We start from the raw sequence: 19,541 nt of genomic DNA, 5'->3' as shown, positions 1-19,541 counted from the left end.
AACCCGAGACAGGCTTTTCTTTGGCCAGGCTGCCCTGCGGGCTCACATAACTGCCCCAGGGCAATACGCACAGCTGCCCCACCCACCTTCCCCTCCCGCTGGGCAGGGGCAGCTTCCCTAGGCCAGGGTCTCGGGCAGAGTTACGGAGGGATCAGGCACTGTTTCTGCAGGCTCCAGAGCAGGGCTCTTTCCCAGGAGCTTTCAACGCCCGCCCAGACTGCTCCCGAAAAGGAGACATTAATTCAGGCCTTTTTCAATAAGCAGAGATCTGAGGGAGGGGTCTGCAGAGGCAAAGAGGACAACTGGAAATCCCTCTCCTCCTCTGCCAGAACTGCTGGAGTGGCACTAGGGCCCTCTAAGAAAGTGGAAGAGGGCCCAGGAGCACCTCTAGGGTGAAGTTATTCTCCAAGCTGCTTTGCTTAGAGCTCCAAGAGTTGTGGTGGCCTCCCATGACCACCTCCAAGGGGTCTTTGGAACCTACATGGCCAACACAGAAAATATCAGTCCATTAGAACCCTGACTGGAAGGGGCAGAGGCTCTGCGAGGACTGTTACAGCCAGTGTGGACACATCTACCTGTGGAGGCCTGGACAGAAGGGCACTTTGTCTCTCATTTGTTGGCCATTTCTGTGTGCCAGCCCAGCCCGGGCCCGAGAGAACAGGGTGCCGAGTGAGGATCCAGGGTGTCTCGTACAGGAGCGTGGGCTGGGTGAGCGGGGGGTGGGGGGTGGGGGGGTGGGGGAGTGGGGGTGGGATACATTTTCACTGATTTTGAGAGAGAAGAACATCAATGTGAGAGAAGCATCAATGTGAGAGAGAAACATCTATTGGTTGCCTTGAGTACTTGCCCTGACCCTGACTGGGGATCAAACCTGCAACCTGGGTATGTGCCCTGATGGACTGGGAATCGAACCGGAAATCTTTTGGGGACGATGCTCCAACCAATGGAGCCACCCAGCCAGGGTGATACCAGTTAATTCTTAAGAACTGCAGGCAGAATCCACATTCAAGGAATGCACAGAATCAGAGGAAAGGGACCACCTGCCGGGCGCAGCTCAGCGGCTGAGCGTTGGCCTAGGATCCAGATCACGGTTGATTCCCGGTCAGGGCACATGCCTGCATGCAGTAGGCAGCTGATCAATGATGACTCTCTTTGATCATTGATGTTTCTCTTTCCCTTCCTTTCTCTGAAATCAATAAAAGATATATATATAAAAGGAAAGGAACCTGGAGGACCTGTGCCAAGAGATGCTGCCCATGGCAGACAGCCCAATAGTGATGCCACTCATCTTAATTTGGACCTTAGTTGGCATGCGCCTAGATTTCTGCTGTCCTTGCTTTTTGCCTTCCACATGGACCCTGTCTCCTACCTAAACACCTTCAGTGGGTCCCCCTGCCCTTTGGATATAGCCCACATCCCTTCACCTGATACACAGGCTCTTGGTGATTTGGCCCGTCTCATCTCCTCCACTACCCTTGAGTCACCCACATTGCTGGCTGAACCAGTTACTAAATGAAGTTGTCGTTCTATCTGCCCTGTGGGTCATAGGCCCTTCCAGGTATCCACTCACATTCCCTGTCTGAAGGGCAGGGCCTCTCTCCTCTTTGATCCCATAGCATCACCACCCTCTCTATATCTAAACATTCCTTTTCCCCTCACCAGCCTGCGAGCCCTCAGAAGGTAGGGACAATTTTTGACTGAATGAAAATCATCTCTGGTGCTCCCATATACATGAGCCATATACATGCCTAAACACCTTCAGTGGGTCCCCCTGCCCTTATACATGCCAACTTTGCCAAGGGCTCCACTCAGGCAGCTGCAGTGAATCTGCGTGTCCTGAGCTGGAAGGAAGGAGGGCACTTTAGAAGATGCAGGGTGTCAGGACATAGCCCAAGACTTGGCAGCAGATCCAGACAAATCATTGATGGCTAGATGGATCCAGAAGCCCAAATGACCACAAAGGTCAGGAAAAAAGCAATAAGGCAACAGACTCTTTATTTAATGTGGTTTAAAATACATCAAAATCAAGTCCTTGGCTGTTGTGAATACCAAAACGAGACCAAAAAAAGCTGTCAGCACAGCTTCAAACAAATCTGGGAGGCCAAGTTAGGCCATAAGGGAAGCAGTTACAGTGACAGATGGCTGCACCCCTCCCCCAGGCAGGTGCCTGGCTGTCCCTGGGGTGACCCTCTGTGCTGTGCAAGGTAGGAAGGCTGGAGCAGCAGCTGGAGCATCAACTCAGCAGGCCTTGGCCCTCCCCCATAGACACCAGGGCAGCTCCATGGCCTCTTGGTCAGCCCTCTGCAGGGCCACCACGATGGGGTGGAGGAGGGAAAATAACCATCTTTACAGACATAACATTCTCTTACAGAAAAGTGCCTGAGCTCAGCCCATGGTCCAAAAACCTCATGGAAAGCAAACAAAAAAAGTGCTGCTGACACCTCTCAGAATCTGGTGTACATGAAGCTCTCAGCTGGACAAGGTCCTGAACACAAACAACTGTCAGCAGAGCCAAGGGCTCTGTGCTGTGAGCTTCACCTGCTGTGGTCCCTTGGAGGAAAAGCTAGCAATCTAAGAAACCAACACAGCTCTTGGTCCTAGAATGGAGGTCATGTGCATGGGACCTGCCCTAGTGAGGAAGGCACCGGCCTTCAGATAGGCCACATCCCCTGCATCTGGCCCAGGTGCCTGGCTGGTGTGGGCAGCACTCAAGTACCTGGGCTGGCTTTGGAAAGCAGAGCAAGCAGAGCAGCTGTAGTGATTAAGATTTGGTCAATGGAGTTAGAGGAATGGGAACCCTACCTATAGCCTGGCCTGGATGCCCAGGGCCTATTAATTCTGACCTGGGAAGCCCAGCTGGGGCCACCTTGCTCACTATAGCTCCACAGTAGCTAGACTTGGTTCAAAGGGCTGCTGTGCTGAGCTCCCACCCCACCACACTGGGCTCCAACAGCCCCCTTCTCCCTAACACCATCGGCTTTAAGAGGTAGCTAAAGTGAGGCAGGCAATCGTGGGCCACCTGATCTTAAAGGGGCGGGCAGAAGCTTCTGCCTCTTCTGTGCTTCCATAGCCCAGCAAACCCTGTATGGGGTTGACAGCTCTTGTGTACCTCAGCCTGGCACAGGGGCCAGGAGGGAGCCTTACTGGAACTGGAAGAGGCATGTTCAGGGACCATTCTAGACACAAGCATTTCAGGGGGGGAAGAAAAGACCTTGGGAAACACTTCTCCACAGGAGAGCAGTATCTCAGCCAGAGATGGTAAACAGGTCTCAGCACTTATACTGGCTGCTGAGGGAACCTTGAGAAATGAGGAAATACCAGGATAAGCAGGAAATACTCTGAAGCAGATTAGTGGTACCTACTGTGGGGGCAGAGGAGAAATGGTGTACCTTTCACTTGCCATCTCTGGTCAGTAAGAACATGGTTCAGGAGTACATAATACTCTTCATGAACCTATTTTACGAGGGGGATTTAAGGGCTGAAAGAATGGACTAGTTGTACAGATGAAAGGACCTGTATAATGAATTAGCTTCAGGAAAATACAGTGAGAAGCAGCTCAATCATCCTATCCACCTTGGTTTGTGGCTCCCTCAGCTATGCTGAAGCCAAGGCCCAGCTGGAGGGTTACAATACCCCAAGCCCAGCAGAGCCCTGCTTCCTGATCCAAGACTCATTTTGTTGTTCCAGAAAATTGCTCTGTATAAAGACAGGCTAATACCCTGTATAAAGACAGGCTAATACCCTAGGCAAATTTGCAACCAGCAGAACTTTCAGAGCACAGAGTAACATTTAAGGGGAGGGGGGATATGGGGTATGGGATGGGGACAGACACATATCTGCAGCCATTTTGTGGATTTCTGGGATTTAGTTCTCATTTTTATCCATCAGCTGTCAGGCAAGAGTTGGGGCTCCCACACAGGAAGAAGTGGGATGTCAAGGACATACCTCAGCTCTTACTCCTTGGACAATGGAACTAGAGCAAATCTCAAGGACTGCACAGGGCAGGAAGCAGAAACAGACTCACAAAGCCACCGGGGACAGTTGTTCCTGGGGCCCAGAAACTGCTGCATGAGGATGGTGGTGGGAATTGGCGGTGGCCTTTCAGGATTAAAACCCATAGGTAAACTTCTGGTAAGGCCATCAGAAGCCCTTTCCTTTCTCTTACTACAATTTGATTTCATCAAACAGGAAACCTAAGCACCAACATGACAAAAGTGCCAGGTGGGTGGGGAGGGTGGTGGGGCACTGGAGGCCAGGAACCCAGGCACCACTGCTAGAGCACTCCTCCTTCTCCCTCCTCAGAAGATCCTTACTACAAACACTGTCATGTGCAATGAAAACAGAAGAACCTTCAGAAAGAATCCTTTGGGTGATCTCATCAATCATTTGTGCAGGCTAGAGAGGCACCTGTGAATGATAAGGCTACTGAGAAGCGTCATTGGCCTGGTCCTGGCACAACCACAGGGCAGGGGAAGCAGTGCCCAAGGGGCTCCCTACCAGCACATCATCCCACACAGAAACATTCTCCAGATTCCTTGTCCGAGGCAGGAAAATGGTTTGATCACCAGCTCTGAGTGCCCTGCCAAGGCTCTGCCTGGGGACCCTTTTTCATGTTAAGAAAAGCAAAGGAGCTTCCAGGGGAGCTAGGAGAGCCAGAGCTGCCCAAATGCTGCTAACAAGAGAAACACAGTCAAAGCCTGGGTGTGTCACTTGTCATGATCCCTGAAGGGCAGGGAGGGGAGGGGTCTGAGCCTCAAATCAGGCAGGGAAATGTTCAAGTCCCTTGTCCTGCCAGGTCACTGTGAAGGCAGCTACAGATGATGGCTTCTCTTTAAGACTCTTCAGCTCACAGAAGAGCCACTGACTTCATCTGTACACACACCATCTCCATCCAAAGCAAGCCTGTTTTACACTTAACATATAAATGCATGAGGCCTAGCACATGTCATATGTACGTAAAGCTGACCCAAGAAATTCAGACTGCAAAGTGCCAGATGCCTGCCAGGTCAGAGCACCCTGGGCCTCAGCACTGGACTGCTTAGCAGTGGGAGCCTTGCACGGACCAGGCCTCGCTGGGCTGCTTGCTCCCTTCCCAGCATGCCCCCAGGGCCAGGCTCCCTAGGCGGTGGTGGAGGTGGGCTCCTGGGGCCCTGTTTGGCCTGATTCTTCTGTGCTTGGTGCTCCAGGGCAGCAAGGAGCTTCTGTGGCTCCTGGAGAGCCAGGTGCTTGGGCTCCAGGCCCCTCGCAACCCTGCTCCTCTGGCCTTTGCTCAGTCCCGCTGTCAGTGAGGGGACCCCGGTCACCAGCACTCAGGTCCTGTACCCTCTTGTTCAGGTCATTGCGTTCTGTCTGCAGTGCCCGGCACAGCTTCTCCAGCCGCTGGATTTTCACCTGCATGCCCTCCATCTCTTTGTCCCGGAGTGTTTTCTAGGGAGAAAAAGTGGGCCTTTCAGTGTCATGCCATCGATCCTCCACCCCACACTGTCACTTGGTAGAAAATATTCACGCTTTAACAATGCTAGAAGCAGACTGGAGTCCAAAGCTGGCCCCTTTCAAATAAACAGTGCTGGCTTATGTCAAGACCTGGCTGTCAGTTGAGGGCAATGTGGTGTAGAGGAGATGTCTGACTTAGAGACAATGTATTCCTCCATTTATACACCAGAAGACCTTGGCAAAGTACTTGACTTTTCAGCGTATCTTATCTTAAACTCGTCTAATAACATCCACCTCACAGATCTTGAGGGAAGGTTCAATGAACTGGAATAGCAAAGCCATTCAGCAAGTCTGGCTGCAGTAGCTGCTCTAGCGCTGAGTTACTTTCCTCTCCTACAGCTCAGACCACAAAATCAAATGATCAGGGCCACTCCACATACAAACTACATGCATTGTTGGCACCCCTTATTTTCCCTACTCCTTTCTTCCATTTTTTCTTTTTGCTTCCACTGTAGGCCTATGACTGGGCTCATCATCTTCCCTGGGAGAGCTGGCAGCGTCTTGGACTTCGACAGAAATGCCCAGCTCCACCTCCTGCTAGCTTCACCACTCACTGCTAGAACTATAGGAAATGGCCTGCTCAGTAATTGCACACCCCACCCCTGGCCACAGAGCACACTCAGCCCACCTCCTCAGCCATCTCCAGCAGGGCCTTGTTGCTGCTCTCCCACCGGGACCGGTACATGGTGGTTTCTTTCTCCAGCTTCTTGATCTTCTTAGTCATCTGGGTTATATGACAGGCAGAGGAAATGGTCAGGGTACAAGGCAGTCTGCATCTGTGTCCCCAAGGTGGGGAACAGTCCCATGGGGGTAGGCAAGGCATTACAGGACAGTCAGTGCCTTCTATGCCACTCTCAAGTTAAATGCCCACTGCCAGTAACAGGAAACAGCAAGATAGTCCCTTCTTCAGGGCAACTGGGAAGGTGTGTACACCACTGACACTTCCTCAAAAGAGAAGAAAGGCTGTGATCCCTCCCTACAGTTCCACCCCTTGGTCTCAATCACACTGTTACTGTAAACAGCTCCCAGGGAGGCACCACATTCTGAATGAAACAGCTTGTGCCCCTGCAGCCATACCCAGCCCAGACCAGTGTTACCTTTTCCATCTCTTGTTTAAATGTGGTGAACACCTCACTGCTTTTGGAAAGAGTATTCTGGAACTCCTCAAACTTCTCCGTGTACAGCGCAAGCTGGGTGAGAAAGAAGCCCACAGGTAAGACCGAACTTCTCTGGAGGGCATTTCTGGTCAACACACTCAGACCCATCCTTGACCCTCTGACCCAACAATTCCACCAAGATACCATTTTCCTTTATGTAAGCCCAGAAAGTAGGATTTGGGGTGATATATTTTGCCTTAGTTAGTTTTCAACTGTTTCTTCCGAAATTAAGTATAATTTACAGAATTAAAAACAACCATTTGTCCCCTACCTCCTTAAAAGCAGCACAATGCTTGTGACTAGGAATGAAGTTCTTTGAGCTCACCTAGCCACCTGGTCACCACCACACAGGTGCTGGGCGGGTCCAGAGAGAACAAAGACTCAGCAAGGTCATACAGCAGTCAAGGGAGTCCTACAATGAGGGTCCCATTTCCCTCCCCGCAGGACAGGGCCCAGTGAGGAGACCTTGGAGGCACAGGATCAGGATGCATAGTGTCTCACCTGCTGCTTCAGGTGGGTCTCCTGCTGCTTCATCAGCTCGCACATCCTCTGGGACTCCACTGCCTCTTTGAGGAGCTATTCCCAAGATAGAACAGCACACCCCATCAGAAGCCCCGAGGGGTGTGTGTGTTTTCTGCCATATACAGCAGAACCCACTGAGGCTTTCTGCTCTCTGACTGGTGTCCGAGGAGGCAGTGCCTGGTTTGGCCAGACAGCAACCTTTCCCATACAAACTTGACTATGAACTAAGCCAGAACCCAACCCACCACTTCCAGTACCCCCCAACCCCAGAGCCTGAGCCTCACAAAATCCTTCTCCCGCTGGTGCCTCTCCTCTGCCTCCTTCAGCATCTCCTGGGCCTGCTGGAGCTTGGCGTCTACCAGCTGCTGCTGCAGGTCCTTGTGTTTGAAGACTTTGTCGATATGCTGCAGGAAAGCATGGTGAGAAGGGTCCACCTGAGCTCCTTTTCTCAGGGAGGCCCAGTAGCTACAGACCCCAGGGCCCCCTGCCCAGCCTACCTCAATCTGACATGCTAGACTCCCATGTGTACCATAGGATGTGGGCCCCAAGTTCCGGGAAAGTCTACTTCCCAACCATACCTTATTTCTCTCCCATTGAGTCAGTCCTGGGTGAGCACAGGGGTTTGTGGATGAAATCAGCTCCCAGGACACCAATTAATAAATACGCAAATCTCCATCCCAAGAGAGATCAACCCACTGGACTGACAACTCTCACTATTGCAGCCCAGCTCCTTTTAAGTGGGAAGGGCAAAAACAACACTTCTGTCAATACAACAACTTAGTTCTACTGGCAGAGCTCTGCTCAATCTACAGGGAAGATTTGATATCCCAAGGAATGGCTGTCCCGCCTGCAGGAGGAGCCCTGGGAACTGGGATGGGTGAGAGAGCAGGGATAGAGCGAAGATGCTATCAAGTGCTACCTCGAAGGTAAAAGCAACTGAAAAAAGGGATGTAGGGCATTCTATGTATTTTTTGAATGAGGAAGGGAAGGTGCCTTGGGGATGTGTCCAGTTTGGGACATGATAAATTTCAGTCACCTGGGAACTGAAGTCTAGAGGCTCAGAGGGGCCAGGATTGCAGAGCCTGATCCTGACTGGGGTGAGGTGTAAACGAGGAGCATAGGGCCTGGGACCCCACAACTCTACCTCCACAGGCAGTACCAAGTCTTATTCTGCCTTGGGGTGAAACGGGGCAGGGGGGGAGAGTCCTCAGGTTCTTGAAGTAGGTGCCCTACTCTGGTGGCTCAGGAAGCCTCCATGTCTTTCAGTGCTGAGGAACAGGAACCAACCAGACTCCTCTCAAACCAAATGCATCACAAGCAGCCTTGTTCCCAGAGGACAAAGTACAGGAAAAGACAAGGTGGGTCAGGGGAGGGCCCCCTAGACCCTGCATAAGACTGCCACACTGGACTGTGAGCAAAAGGCAGCAGGGTCTTGCCTATCTCACCTATCACCTATCACCACACCCCTAGGGCCTAGTAAGGGGCCTGGTCCAGGACTGTAAAGTAGCTGCCAGTCTCTCTTTTCATGACAAGGAAACAGAGGCCCAGAACAGCCCAGTGATTAGCATGTAGACACCCAAAGAGAGGGACTCAAGTGCCCTGGGAAGCAGCCAATGCCAGCCAGGGCTGTGACATCCAGCCCTTTCTGGTGGCAGGGATAGCAGAGCAGCAAGGAATCAGAGGACATAGCCTTTGGAGTCGATCACTGACTATAGGTCCAGCTCCTCCCCTGCAATTTCAAATTCTAAAAAATTCTGAAAACTGAAATTGTCAGAAGTTGGCAGACAAACTTGACCTCTACCTTTGTATAGCTAATTATAATCTAGGTGTGTATATACTCAGAAGTTTAACTGCATAAATATTAACGTGTCTGATTCAGGGGTGCTGCTACAAGCAAGGCCCTGCCGGGGGTGCTACATAATACACAATACAGAAACATATCTCCATTCTAACACTTGGACAGTTCTAATTCTACAAGATACCTGGCTCTACCATTTAGGACAGATACTGTAGACCTATGGTCATGTGGCTATGGGACATTCTCTTTTCCTTACCTCAATTCCTCGTCTGCATGAGGATGCACAACATTGTTCCCCTCCCAAAGAAGGAGAATGGAATGAAGCCTGCAAAGTGCTGTCTAAGAGCCTGCCACACACCCAGAACCTCCCAATTCCTGGGCCATGGTGACTTGTCCATAACACCTCACCTCCTCTCGCAGCTCATACTGCTCAATCAGCTTCTTGAGCCTTTCAGCCAGCTCCATGTTCTCCTGGCGCAGCTTGGAATTGCGCTCATTGTGCTGCTCCATTTGTAGCTGAATGTCATTCAGTGTCACCTGGAAGTGCGAGGTCACCTCCTTGCGTTTTTCCTCCTCCTCCCGGGCCCGCTGCACGCCTTCTTCCTGGGCAGAGAAGTCAGCCCCAGCTCCATCATCTGTTGCTCCCCAGCCAGCCTCAAAAGGCTCCCCCAACTAGGCCAGAATGGTCTCTATCAATAGTCCTCCCTGTTCTCAAAGTGAGGAGTAGCCAGGCTCCAGGATGCCATGCAATGGGGGCTCCTAATAGACACTTCTGTATTTCGGTGGCACCGAGGGAGAGAGTCTCTCCCTAGAAAAATGCAGGTATACATGTTAAGTGCCATTCTAACAAGCTTTGGATCTCCTGAAGCCTATTTTTCCAGACCTATAAATAGTCTTGTTTTTTAAAAAATTGACTTTTTAGAGAGGAAGGGAAAGAGGGAGGGCGAGGGAGGAGGAGGAGGGAGAGAGCGAGAACCATCGACTTGTTGTTCCACTTATTTATGCATTCATTGGTTGCTTCTTGTTTGTGCCCTGACCAGAGATTGAACCTACAACCTTGGTGTATTGGGACAATGCTCTAAACAACTGAGCTACCCAGCCAGGGCCTTAAGTAGTCTCATTTCAATGCGCTTTCATCTTTGACACTCCCCACCCAACCCCCCACCAAGTAGTTAAGATTCAGTAATACCCAGGGTTGGCAAGAATTAGGCAATCAGACAATGTTAGTGGGAAGGAAATCTGGCAAAATCTACTAAAATTTGCATACTCTTTGACCCAGACATATCACTTCTGAGATTTATCCTACAGATAAGTTCTATGTAATTAGCCAGGGATATATGTAGCAAGAATTCTCACTGTAACTCTCCATATGTAATAGTGAAAAATTAAAACCAACCCCAAAATACCTTAATGAGGACATAAATAAAATACAAAATATCCATATGATGATATTGTTAAAAAGAATGAAAAAAAAAAAAAAAAAAAGAATGAGATAGTTCTATGTACACTGGCAGGGAAAGATAAGGCACTGTGTAAAGCAAGAAAATGGACTAGGATATGACACAATACACGTGCAATACTTTCATTTAAAAATCTGTAAGATTTTATATGTAGACAGGAAAGTTAAAAGGTTGTACTTAAACTTACATATTATTAGGTTTATTTTCCAGAGGTTTCTGCTGGGCACTGGGGTTGAGGACAGTGGGCAACTATTACCTTTGATTTGTTACACTTTTGTCACCTTTGAATCCCTTACATCAAATTTACATTAAATTTGTAATGTTTTAAAAGACAAAAATGAGCAAAGCAAGTGGCAAAATACTACATATTTGCTAATCCAAATTTTAGGATATATATAAAGGATATACATACAAAAATGACCTGGAGGTCACAGCCATGACCAGGCTTTACCCAGAGTGACCCCACCCTAGGAGAGGCAGAACAAGGAGAAAGGACCCACATTCCTGACTGACCGACTTGGGGGTAAGAGCTGCTGGTCGGCGCCAGACCCCAGCTTACCTGGGGACTGCAATGGAACTGAGAACTCTTGGAAGGCCTATACTGTGGGTTCTCTCTGCTCCTAAGCCTTCACCTTACCTAACACAAGGACATGTCCAATGGTTACAAGTAGTTCTCCCTAAGGCAGGGCATTACTGCAAAAATCTATTTCTATACTGAAAGCCTGTGCTAGTCTTTAAGGGGAAAGCCACCAAAGATTAGTGGAAGTTAAGGTAACCAGTTGTCCCTCTCAGGGGGCCCAGCCAGCGTACCTTGAGGGAACGGTTGTGGCGCTGCAACTCACGGCACAGGCTCTCGAGTTTGCTGCGGGCCAGGATGGCCTTGCTGTGCTCACCGCGCAGGTGGTCCTTTTCCTGCACTAGCTGGCTCTGCTTCTTTTGCAGGAGCTTCATCTGCTTCTGGGAGTTCCGGTGCTCCTCCAGCTGGGGACAGGAGGTCAGGTAAGTGCCCTGCGAGGCTCTCTCCATGAGGATCCAGGGTCTCCTGAGCTGAACTGACCCTAGTTCTCTCCCTAGACTCCAGCCATAATAATAGCTCAAGTCGGACAGTGTGCAGGTGCTTCATTTGCTCCTCACGATAACCCTAAAGGCCCCTGTACTTCATGGATACAGAAATGGTCGCTCAGACAGGACAAGCAGAGGTACACAGCCAGCAGATCCCAGTTTCTTTCCCAGCTCTGATTCCAGAGTCAAAGTTCTCAAGACTCTCAGACCATTATATTCCCCCAACTCTGGGGACACTCATGCCTTCAGATGAGACCACCTGCTGCCTATCCCTCTTTGTATTCAACAGACCCCATCACTCTTTGCTCCAAGACTTCTGGCACCGATGCACCATTTCTTTCTTCAACATGATTCCTATTATCATCTTGGCCTTTTCATTCATTACTGACAATTCTTCTGACTCCCTGGCCTCATAGTCCTTAACCTCCTCCTTGGACCCTGTCCTTTCTCAGCTTAGCTCCTCCCATGAGCCTTTTCATGCTGAACAGTAGACAGAACATGATTCAATTATGCAATTAAAATTTTCTAGTGGCCACATTAAAAAAGTAAAAATAAAAATAAAATAGGTGAAACCAACTTTAATATCTGAATATTATAATTTCAACCTAGAATCAATGTAAAAAGTTTGAGATATTTTACAGTCTTCCTTTTTCTTAGGTCTGTTAAACACACTGTGTATCTTACACTTATAGCACATCCAGATTCAGACTAGTCACACTTCAGTTGGCCGCTTTGTCACCACTCAGAACTGCACCAACCTCCATGATCTCACCCCAAGCCAGCACCACACACCACCACCTACCTGCCAAGCTCATCCCCCTCAATCAATACCTGCGGTCCTAGAAGGTCTACTACCCTACTGGACCTTCAATCCTTTGACCCAACCATCCTTTCACTTTCCTTCTTATCCAGTTTAGATTCCTTATGCCCTCAACTCTTGCCCTCTTCCCAGAAAAATCCCAACCCTAGTATATCGGCTTCCTGCTTACCCTGCACTGGCACCAAAGCAGCCTCTGCTTAAAAGATTCCACTTTAACTTCAAGGCCACACTGCCCGTCTATCCAGCATTCCTACGTTTCCACGTTATTCATTCTTCTAGGTCACTACTTCATCCCCCTCTTCAAACCTCCTGCCCCAGCTGAAATGGTCACTTCCGTGTCCCTGAGAACACAAACGCAACTGGAGGAGCAGCGGCACACGCTCCAGATCCGCCAGTCCACCTACATCTGTTCTCTCCTCGTGACAAGGACCTGGCCTTGCTTTTCACCACGGCAGACCCCTCTCCTGGTGCAATGGACCTCATCTCCTCTCACCTACTCAAGAACATCATTCTAGCAACTCACTTCCTCCTCTCCTGCCATCATCAATCTTTCCATGGCTGGATCATTCTGAAAGCGTGGTATCTTTTTCGTATCCTTTCCTTTATTTAATCATTATAATAATCCCATTAGGCAAGTATAATTTCCCCCATTCTATAGGTGAAAAGTTCCTTATAGGAGAATTCCAGCTAATAAATGTGAATGGGATGAAGTAATTTAAATTAGGCAATAACCTTCAGTGGATGAATCTGTTTAAATTTTGATGGGGAACCTGACAAAAGGAAGGACCCTGAACAATCTTTCATCTCTAAAAGTAAGGTGACTACACTTTGTTTCCCCTGTGATTCACCTATGAAGAATTCTTGTCAAAATAGTTGAACTTGAATTGGATCAAGCTCCTAGAGCTAACTTCCACTTTATTTATAGGAACTAAGGAGGTAAAGGAACAAGTTAAATGCCACCACAAAACTAGAAAGTGGGGCACTCTACAGGACAATTGATCTGCAATAAGTCATTGTTATAGGAAAAAGGGCACGGCAGTAAGATGAAAACTGCTTTGGAGTAAAGCGGAAAAAAATGTCCTAACAACCTAATGTAATAAATGGACCTCCTCTGGACTCTGATTTGATCAAAGTGACATCTTTAAACAACTGGGGAAATTTGACTATGGCCTGCGGATAAAGAAAATATCAAGTAATTAATTTTATTGCACTGGAATGTGCAATTTCTCCTCTTACTGTCAGACTGGATGGAGTTGGCTGGGACTTGACCCCCTAGTTAGATGAGGAAAAGGTTCAGAGAGGTTGAACAGAAATTAAGCCACCCACCTGCCCTTGTACCCTCAACCCCATGCTGAGTGGCCTGCTGACATTCCGAGGCAGAGAGGGTGCAAGGAGAAGGGGGAGAACTGACCAGTTCAGCATACTTCTTGCACAGAGCTGCCAGCTTCTCCTCTGGGGTACTCAGCGTGTTCAATGTCTGCATCAATAATGTAATCTCCTTTCCTGCAAAGTACAGGGAACAAAGGCATGTACCCAATTCTCTGGGAGTACCCTCTGGGCCTGAGTTCATACTCTTCTGCCTTGAGACAAACCTCCCCTATCATACTTTATATTTCTGTTTATTGAACTGGCTGCCTTCCCTGCTAGTCTGTGTGCTTCATGAGGGCTGGGACCAACTCAATTCTGCCTATGAATGTAGTCCAGTGCTGTCCCTAGTGCCCATCACAGAGGACATGCTCCACAAATACTTATTAAATGAATGACTGAATCTCTGTGGAATCTCCTTGGTGAGCACCAGGAATGGGACAAAAACAACACTTGCTCTACCAACATGTTTAAGAAAGGTGTCCCTGCCCTGGCTGCTGTGACTCGGTTGGTTGGGCATCATCCTGTGCACCAAAAGGCTGCCAGTTCCATTCCCAGTCAGGGCACATTCCCAGTTGTGGGCTCAATCCCCCATGGCGGTCGTGCAGGAGGCAGCTCATCGATGGTCTGCTCTCACATTGGTGTTTCTCTCTCCCTCTCCCTTCTTCTCTCTCTAAAAATCAATACATACATATATACATATTTATATATATAAAAAAAGGTCTCATCTGTGAATCCAGTACTACTGTTTCAATGCAAGGAACACCCTCCCTCCTGAAAGAGGAAGGACAAAAAAAAGGAACAGGTCTCTGCCCTGACCATGTGGCTCAGTGGCTGGAGTATCCGGCCAGCGCACTGAAGGGTTGTGGGTTTGATCAGGCGCTTACCGGAGGCAACCAATTGATGTATCTCACACTGATGTCTGTCTGTTTCTCCCTCTCCCTCCTTCCCTCCCTTTCTCTTTAAAAATCAATAGAAAAATATCCTGGGATGAGGATTAACAAAAACAAAAAAAATAATAAAACTTAAAAAACCCACAAAAAAAGGTCTCCCTGAGAACTACTAAACTCTTACAGAGGTAGCCATACAAGGAACTTAAAAATGAATATACTTTCCAATATTTGATCCTAGGATTATAAACAAACAAAAAAATTTTCTTTAAATTAGGATGACAGTTATGGGGTGGGTACAATACCGCCTGACTGGTTCTTTAAGAAACCCCTACTAGCCCCCTACTCCCACCCTCACCCAAATGACTTTTCTTCCACTGCCTGTGCCTGAGTCAGATTCTTCCCTCAGTTTCCCTGGAAGGCCGCCGTACACAGCACAGCACCGCACAGCACAGCACAGCACCGCACCGCACCGCACCGCACCGCACCGCACGGCTTCTGGAGTGGCAACCCTGGGAAGCTCCGAGAGATCAGTGTGGAGATTGCAAATCACACCGGCCAAATCCAACCCACAGATGGGTTTTGTTTGGGGCCTAGCATATCAGTTGCCAACTGTTAAATCTAGATTGCACATAACTCTCACTTTTTTAAAAAAAAAACAAGGAAGGCTGTCTAAACTTAGCCTGTAGTTTCACATGCTATCAACTTGCTGGGACCAAGTAAGTAACCTTTGAATAAAGCAGGCATGCTCTTGGCTTCTTTGAGTTTTCAATCCTGGTCTAGTACAATTCTTACTGTAGAGAAGTGACAACTAAGGGCCAGAAAGAAAGGCCTTGCCCAAGGTCGCACAGGTTAGAAATGGTGATGGCTGGCATAGGAGTCCACCCAGGCCTTCTCCTCTCCATTTTCTCAGAGAGCAGGTTGGATGTCGGTTCTCACTCGCTCCCAAAGCCAGAAGCCCCTGTGCAGTGAATAACCTGCGTGCCTCTATGCTACAGCCCCATAGCCCTGGCTATGATTAAACTAGTGTGATACACTGCTCTGGGCAGTAGGGATTCCTCTAAATCCTAGAAGAGCAGGATAGCCCAAGGAATGTCAAGTCCAAACTCCCTCCCCTCAAGATGCTCACAAGTAGTTGCCCTCTGCTCACCTAAACCCTTGGCTTTCTTCTTTTCCTGTGGCCTTCGGTGGTTTCGGTCTACCACCTCATCACCTGCTCGGATCTCGTCTGTGCCTGGCTCTCCCTTGGAGGTCTTCTCACCATTGACTACTGGGGTTTCTGGTTCAGGCTCTCCATTCCTTGAGGCATAGGTCCGGGACTTCTCTGCATCTTCAGGTTCAGCAGGCTCACCCTGTGCACCATTCTCACCTGGGCCCCCCTGATTGTTGTCCACACAGTATGTACTCAGGATGTCTTCCAACTGGCGGCTCAGCTCCTCAGAGACATCACGGAGGGCCCCAGACTGAGAGTTTTTGGCTTGTGCTCCTACAGGAGAGAATGAGGGGCAGAGTGAGAAATAAGATGGTTATACCACTGGTTGGGATTTTTCAGGCCCAAACTTACTGGTTTGGGTTAAATGTTGCCTAATTTCTTTAAGTCTCAGCTCATTTACCTATAAAATGACATGAGTATTTCTCACTACCTCCCAACCATGTTTGTTGTGACTATAAAAGAAATCAAGTAAGTAAAGCATTCAGTGCATAGGGATGGCATGTAGCAGGAGCTCAATGTCTACTCCACCCCCTTCCTCCCTTTGAAATCATTTCTTGATGTTAAAAAAGTTCCAAAATGCCTCAAGTATAAAAAGCAGTTATCCACTGGTGCATAAGGTGTTTCTAACCTGGACTTGCAGGTTGGGTGTCTCATTTGACTGCCACCTGATTTAATCCTGTCAAAGCCTTCTCTCAATTCTGTTCCTGTTCTTAAGAGTCCAAGGCTCTACCAACTCCCTAGGACATGGTGGGGATCGCACAGGCAGAGCACTGGCCTCCCTCTCATTCTACAGTTCCTTCTTTCTGGGTAAACAGGGGCCTCTAACTCCAGGAGCTAGGCTGGCACACCGCAAACTCCTCCCCTTGTCCGATGGAAAAGCAGAGTTGGCACACACCCTCAGTGTTCCCTGGAGTCTGGCTGGTGGAACCTTCAGCTTCTGTCGCAGAGGCCGACTGGCTGGGCAGCCCCTGGGCTCCCCCTGGTCCAGCTTCCGCTTGCCCCGCGTTGCTTTTTGAGTGGGGAGTGTTGCTTGATTGCTTGGCAGCCCCATTCTTTTTGTCTTGGTTCTTCATTGCGGTTTGCAATGCTAGGTGAGGAGCAGGTCCTATAGAAACAAGCACATTTGCTATTCTCCAGGCCGAAATTCTCAGCCTGGATCAGAAATCCCAATACCGGATGCACAAAGCTTCCAAAAACAAACTGGCCGGCGTTCCCCGGAGGTAACCAACGGTTCTCTCCGTGTTTGGCGGGTCAGGGGAGCCCGGTGTGCCCGGGCAGGTTTTCGGGGCGCTGCTCCAGGAGCGGGGGAAGAGAGGCCTTCTTTCTCCTCAGGCCTCTTCCCGGCACAATGAGGCCCCCTCAGGATCCGCCAAGCCCGGGATAGGTTCCGGGCCGGTGACTGACGTGGCGGGACGCTCGATTCCCGGTCTCTCCCCCGCCTCCCGGGGCCCACGTGGGCCCCCACCCGCGCACGCGCGAGCACACAGCCACCCACGCCCCGCGCGCCCTCCCAAGGCGCGAGCCGCCCGCGCATGCGCAGAGGCCTCAGCCCTGCCCCACGGCCCGAAACCTCCCGCGGAATCTGCGTGATTCTTCGCACTGGCCGAAAGCGGTCAGGTCTACAGACCTTTTGATCGCCTCGTCCCTCTAGCAGCCGCGGTAGGGACCCCACAGCAGACGCCCTGACGGCTTCGCCCGCCTTGGCCTCGTACCGGAAACCCCGGGTAACCGCTGCAGGCAAAGCCGCCCGCTCCCCGCACCCAATCACTAGCCGGCTCTCGCGCGGGGCTTGCTGGGAAAGATGAGGAGAGGCGGCCTCAGAGGCGGGTGAGTTGGGAGGTGGGGGAGGGAAAGGACTACACGTCCCTCCATGCACCGGGAATGACCCTCAACTCCCAGGATGCAGTAAAAGGGCTTTAGTTCCAGGAGCCAGATACGCAGGATGTCCGCGAGGAGCTGCTTATTCTGCTCTAGGTCCCACGTGAACCTCGCTTCTCTCCCTCAGAAGCTATGATTAAGCTCCAAAAGCCTTACGCCTGGCTCTTTTTTCTTGCACGCCTCCACCAACCCTTTCTCTCCTGCTGTGAACATGTGTGACCGCCTGGGAACTGAGGACAAGGGACAGAATACTGGGCTGGGAACCAGAAGACTTGTATTGCAGTCCGAACTTCATTAACTTGCTGCGTGACTGGGCATTTTCTCTCTCAGGGACTCAATTTCCGTCTTCAGATGGAAACTTTCAGTAAAAAAAGTAGTTCTCTAAGCGTTTACAGTGTGTTTTCTCGTTATCTACTAGCTTAATTCTCTTAACTGTTCATCAATATAAGTACTATTTATTGTTATCGTTTTACAGCTGAGGACGGTGAGGCAAAGTTAGATAATTTACCCAAGTTCGCATGGCTACTGAGTGCTTAGAGCAGGAAGTCCAGCACCAGCACCAGCACCCATCTTTACTGGACTGCGCTTCCTCTCACCCCGAAGAAATAACCATGGCCCACTTTACCTGAGGAGTTAAGGTGAAAACTTGTGAAAGCAGGTTGTATTTCCCCCCCTCCCAATTACAAGCATGAGTCCCTCTTTGGAAGGGTCTGAGGGGACCCTGCAAGAAGTTTAGCCTCAGCAGATTCCTGAGCCTTTTCTCTGACTGGCCCACCCTCCAGAAAGTCTCTATTGCACTGAGGATAAAGGTGAAAAGAGCCAAACTTTCCTCCAAATTTGAGATCACAATTCTTCATCCAGTTGCCTATGGATAATAGAATAAAACCCAACAACTGGCCCGGCCGGGCGTGGCTCAGCGGTTGAGCCTCGACCTGGGATCCAGGCGATCAGGGTTCGATTCCTTGGTCAGGGCACATGCCCAGGTTGTGGGCTCGATCAATGACTCTCTCATCATTGATGTTTCTACCTCTCTATCCCCCTCTCCTTTCCTCTGTGTGAAATCAATAAAGATATATTAAAAAAAAAAATAAAAAATTTAAAAACAAACAAACGAACAAAAAAACCCCAACAACTCATATGCATAACCGATGACAGACAATAGCGTGGTGAAGGCCTGGGGAGGGGGCAGGAGTAGGGTGGAGGGGGCCAATGAGGTAAAAAAGGGGATATCCGTAATACTTTGAACAACGAAGATAAATTAAAAAAAAATTGCAACCAGTGGCAGTATTTGGGATAGAAAAAACAAACTAAAACCAACAACATACACACCTGGAATTTAATGCCTACATGGTTGGCTTTGGTTTCCAGCCATTCCTGCCCACCCCTTCTGCCCTTTTTTTGCTCCAACTCTACTTTTACTACTTCTGTGGTAGGCAGTTACAGACATGAGCAGAGCAAGGACGATGGGCCAGGTACAGAAGGTCACCAGGGAGGAAAGCCCTGGGTGCCCAGCAAAGGACAATTGTAGGGTGGGACCTCACCCCCCAGGGTGACTTTTCCTCCCCTAGCATATCACTGGTCATGCAGTTTGGACCCCCTGACCTTTTCTTTCTAGAAATATCTTTTAGACCTCAGTGGCATTTCAGCTCCAGGCCCACAAAAGCAACAAAACCAGAGCAGCGACCCCAAAGCTGACGTCAGGACCAGCTGCATTGGGTAATGACCCCCTGCTCTGGGGCTGACCAATCAATCAGTGGAGACCTAGACCCTGAAAGGACACACATGGAAAGCTGCTGAATATTCTATTGAGAGCTTCCCCTGGGACCGCCCCTAAAATTCCCCTCTTAAAATGGAGGACCCAGTGTGCTCGCCCTCCTGGGAGC

The 19,541-nt window shown here is 49.6% G+C and overlaps 1 protein-coding gene across 2 annotated transcripts; it reads right to left on the bottom strand.

The window, feature by feature from the left end:
• Positions 1–1,978: 1,978 nt before the first annotated feature.
• Positions 1,979–17,513, bottom strand: TXLNA (taxilin alpha). 2 transcript variants are annotated; one of them, XM_016217594.2, is made up of 11 exons: positions 17,408–17,513; positions 16,676–16,885; positions 15,718–16,053; positions 13,724–13,815; positions 11,241–11,411; positions 9,379–9,573; positions 7,457–7,576; positions 7,152–7,226; positions 6,591–6,683; positions 6,122–6,217; positions 1,979–5,427 (listed from the first exon to the last, which is right to left on the bottom strand). In XM_016217594.2, the coding sequence occupies exons 2-11, from the start codon at positions 16,851–16,853 to the stop codon at positions 5,119–5,121; spliced, it is 1,665 nt and encodes a 554-aa protein (XP_016073080.2). In that variant the 5' UTR covers positions 16,854–16,885; positions 17,408–17,513; the 3' UTR covers positions 1,979–5,118. The 2 variants fall into 2 exon arrangements, with proteins under 2 accessions (XP_016073080.2, XP_016073072.2); XM_016217586.2 differs by lacking the exon at positions 17,408–17,513 and having other exon boundaries at positions 16,676–17,206.
• Positions 17,514–19,541: the final 2,028 nt, after the last annotated feature.

The sequence above is a fragment of the Miniopterus natalensis genome, chromosome 9 (genome assembly GCF_054644295.1).
Source record: "Miniopterus natalensis isolate mMinNat1 chromosome 9, mMinNat1.hap1, whole genome shotgun sequence".
NCBI classification, from domain to species: Eukaryota; Metazoa; Chordata; class Mammalia; order Chiroptera; family Miniopteridae; genus Miniopterus; species Miniopterus natalensis.
This window is presented reverse-complemented; position numbering and strand designations above follow the sequence as displayed.

Excerpts from the sequence above, each read along its gene's own strand:
- TXLNA (XM_016217594.2), bottom strand. The coding sequence starts at position 16,853 with ATGAAGAACCAAGACAAAAAGAATGGGGCTGCCAAGCAATCAAGCAAC. Across the intron at positions 9,574-11,240 it reads GCCACAACCGTTCCCTCAAG|GAAGAAGGCGTGCAGCGGGC; the intron begins GTACGCTGGCTG and ends TTCTCTGCCCAG. Across the intron at positions 7,577-9,378 it reads AGTATGAGCTGCGAGAGGAG|CATATCGACAAAGTCTTCAA; the intron begins GTGAGGTGTTAT and ends GCTTTCCTGCAG.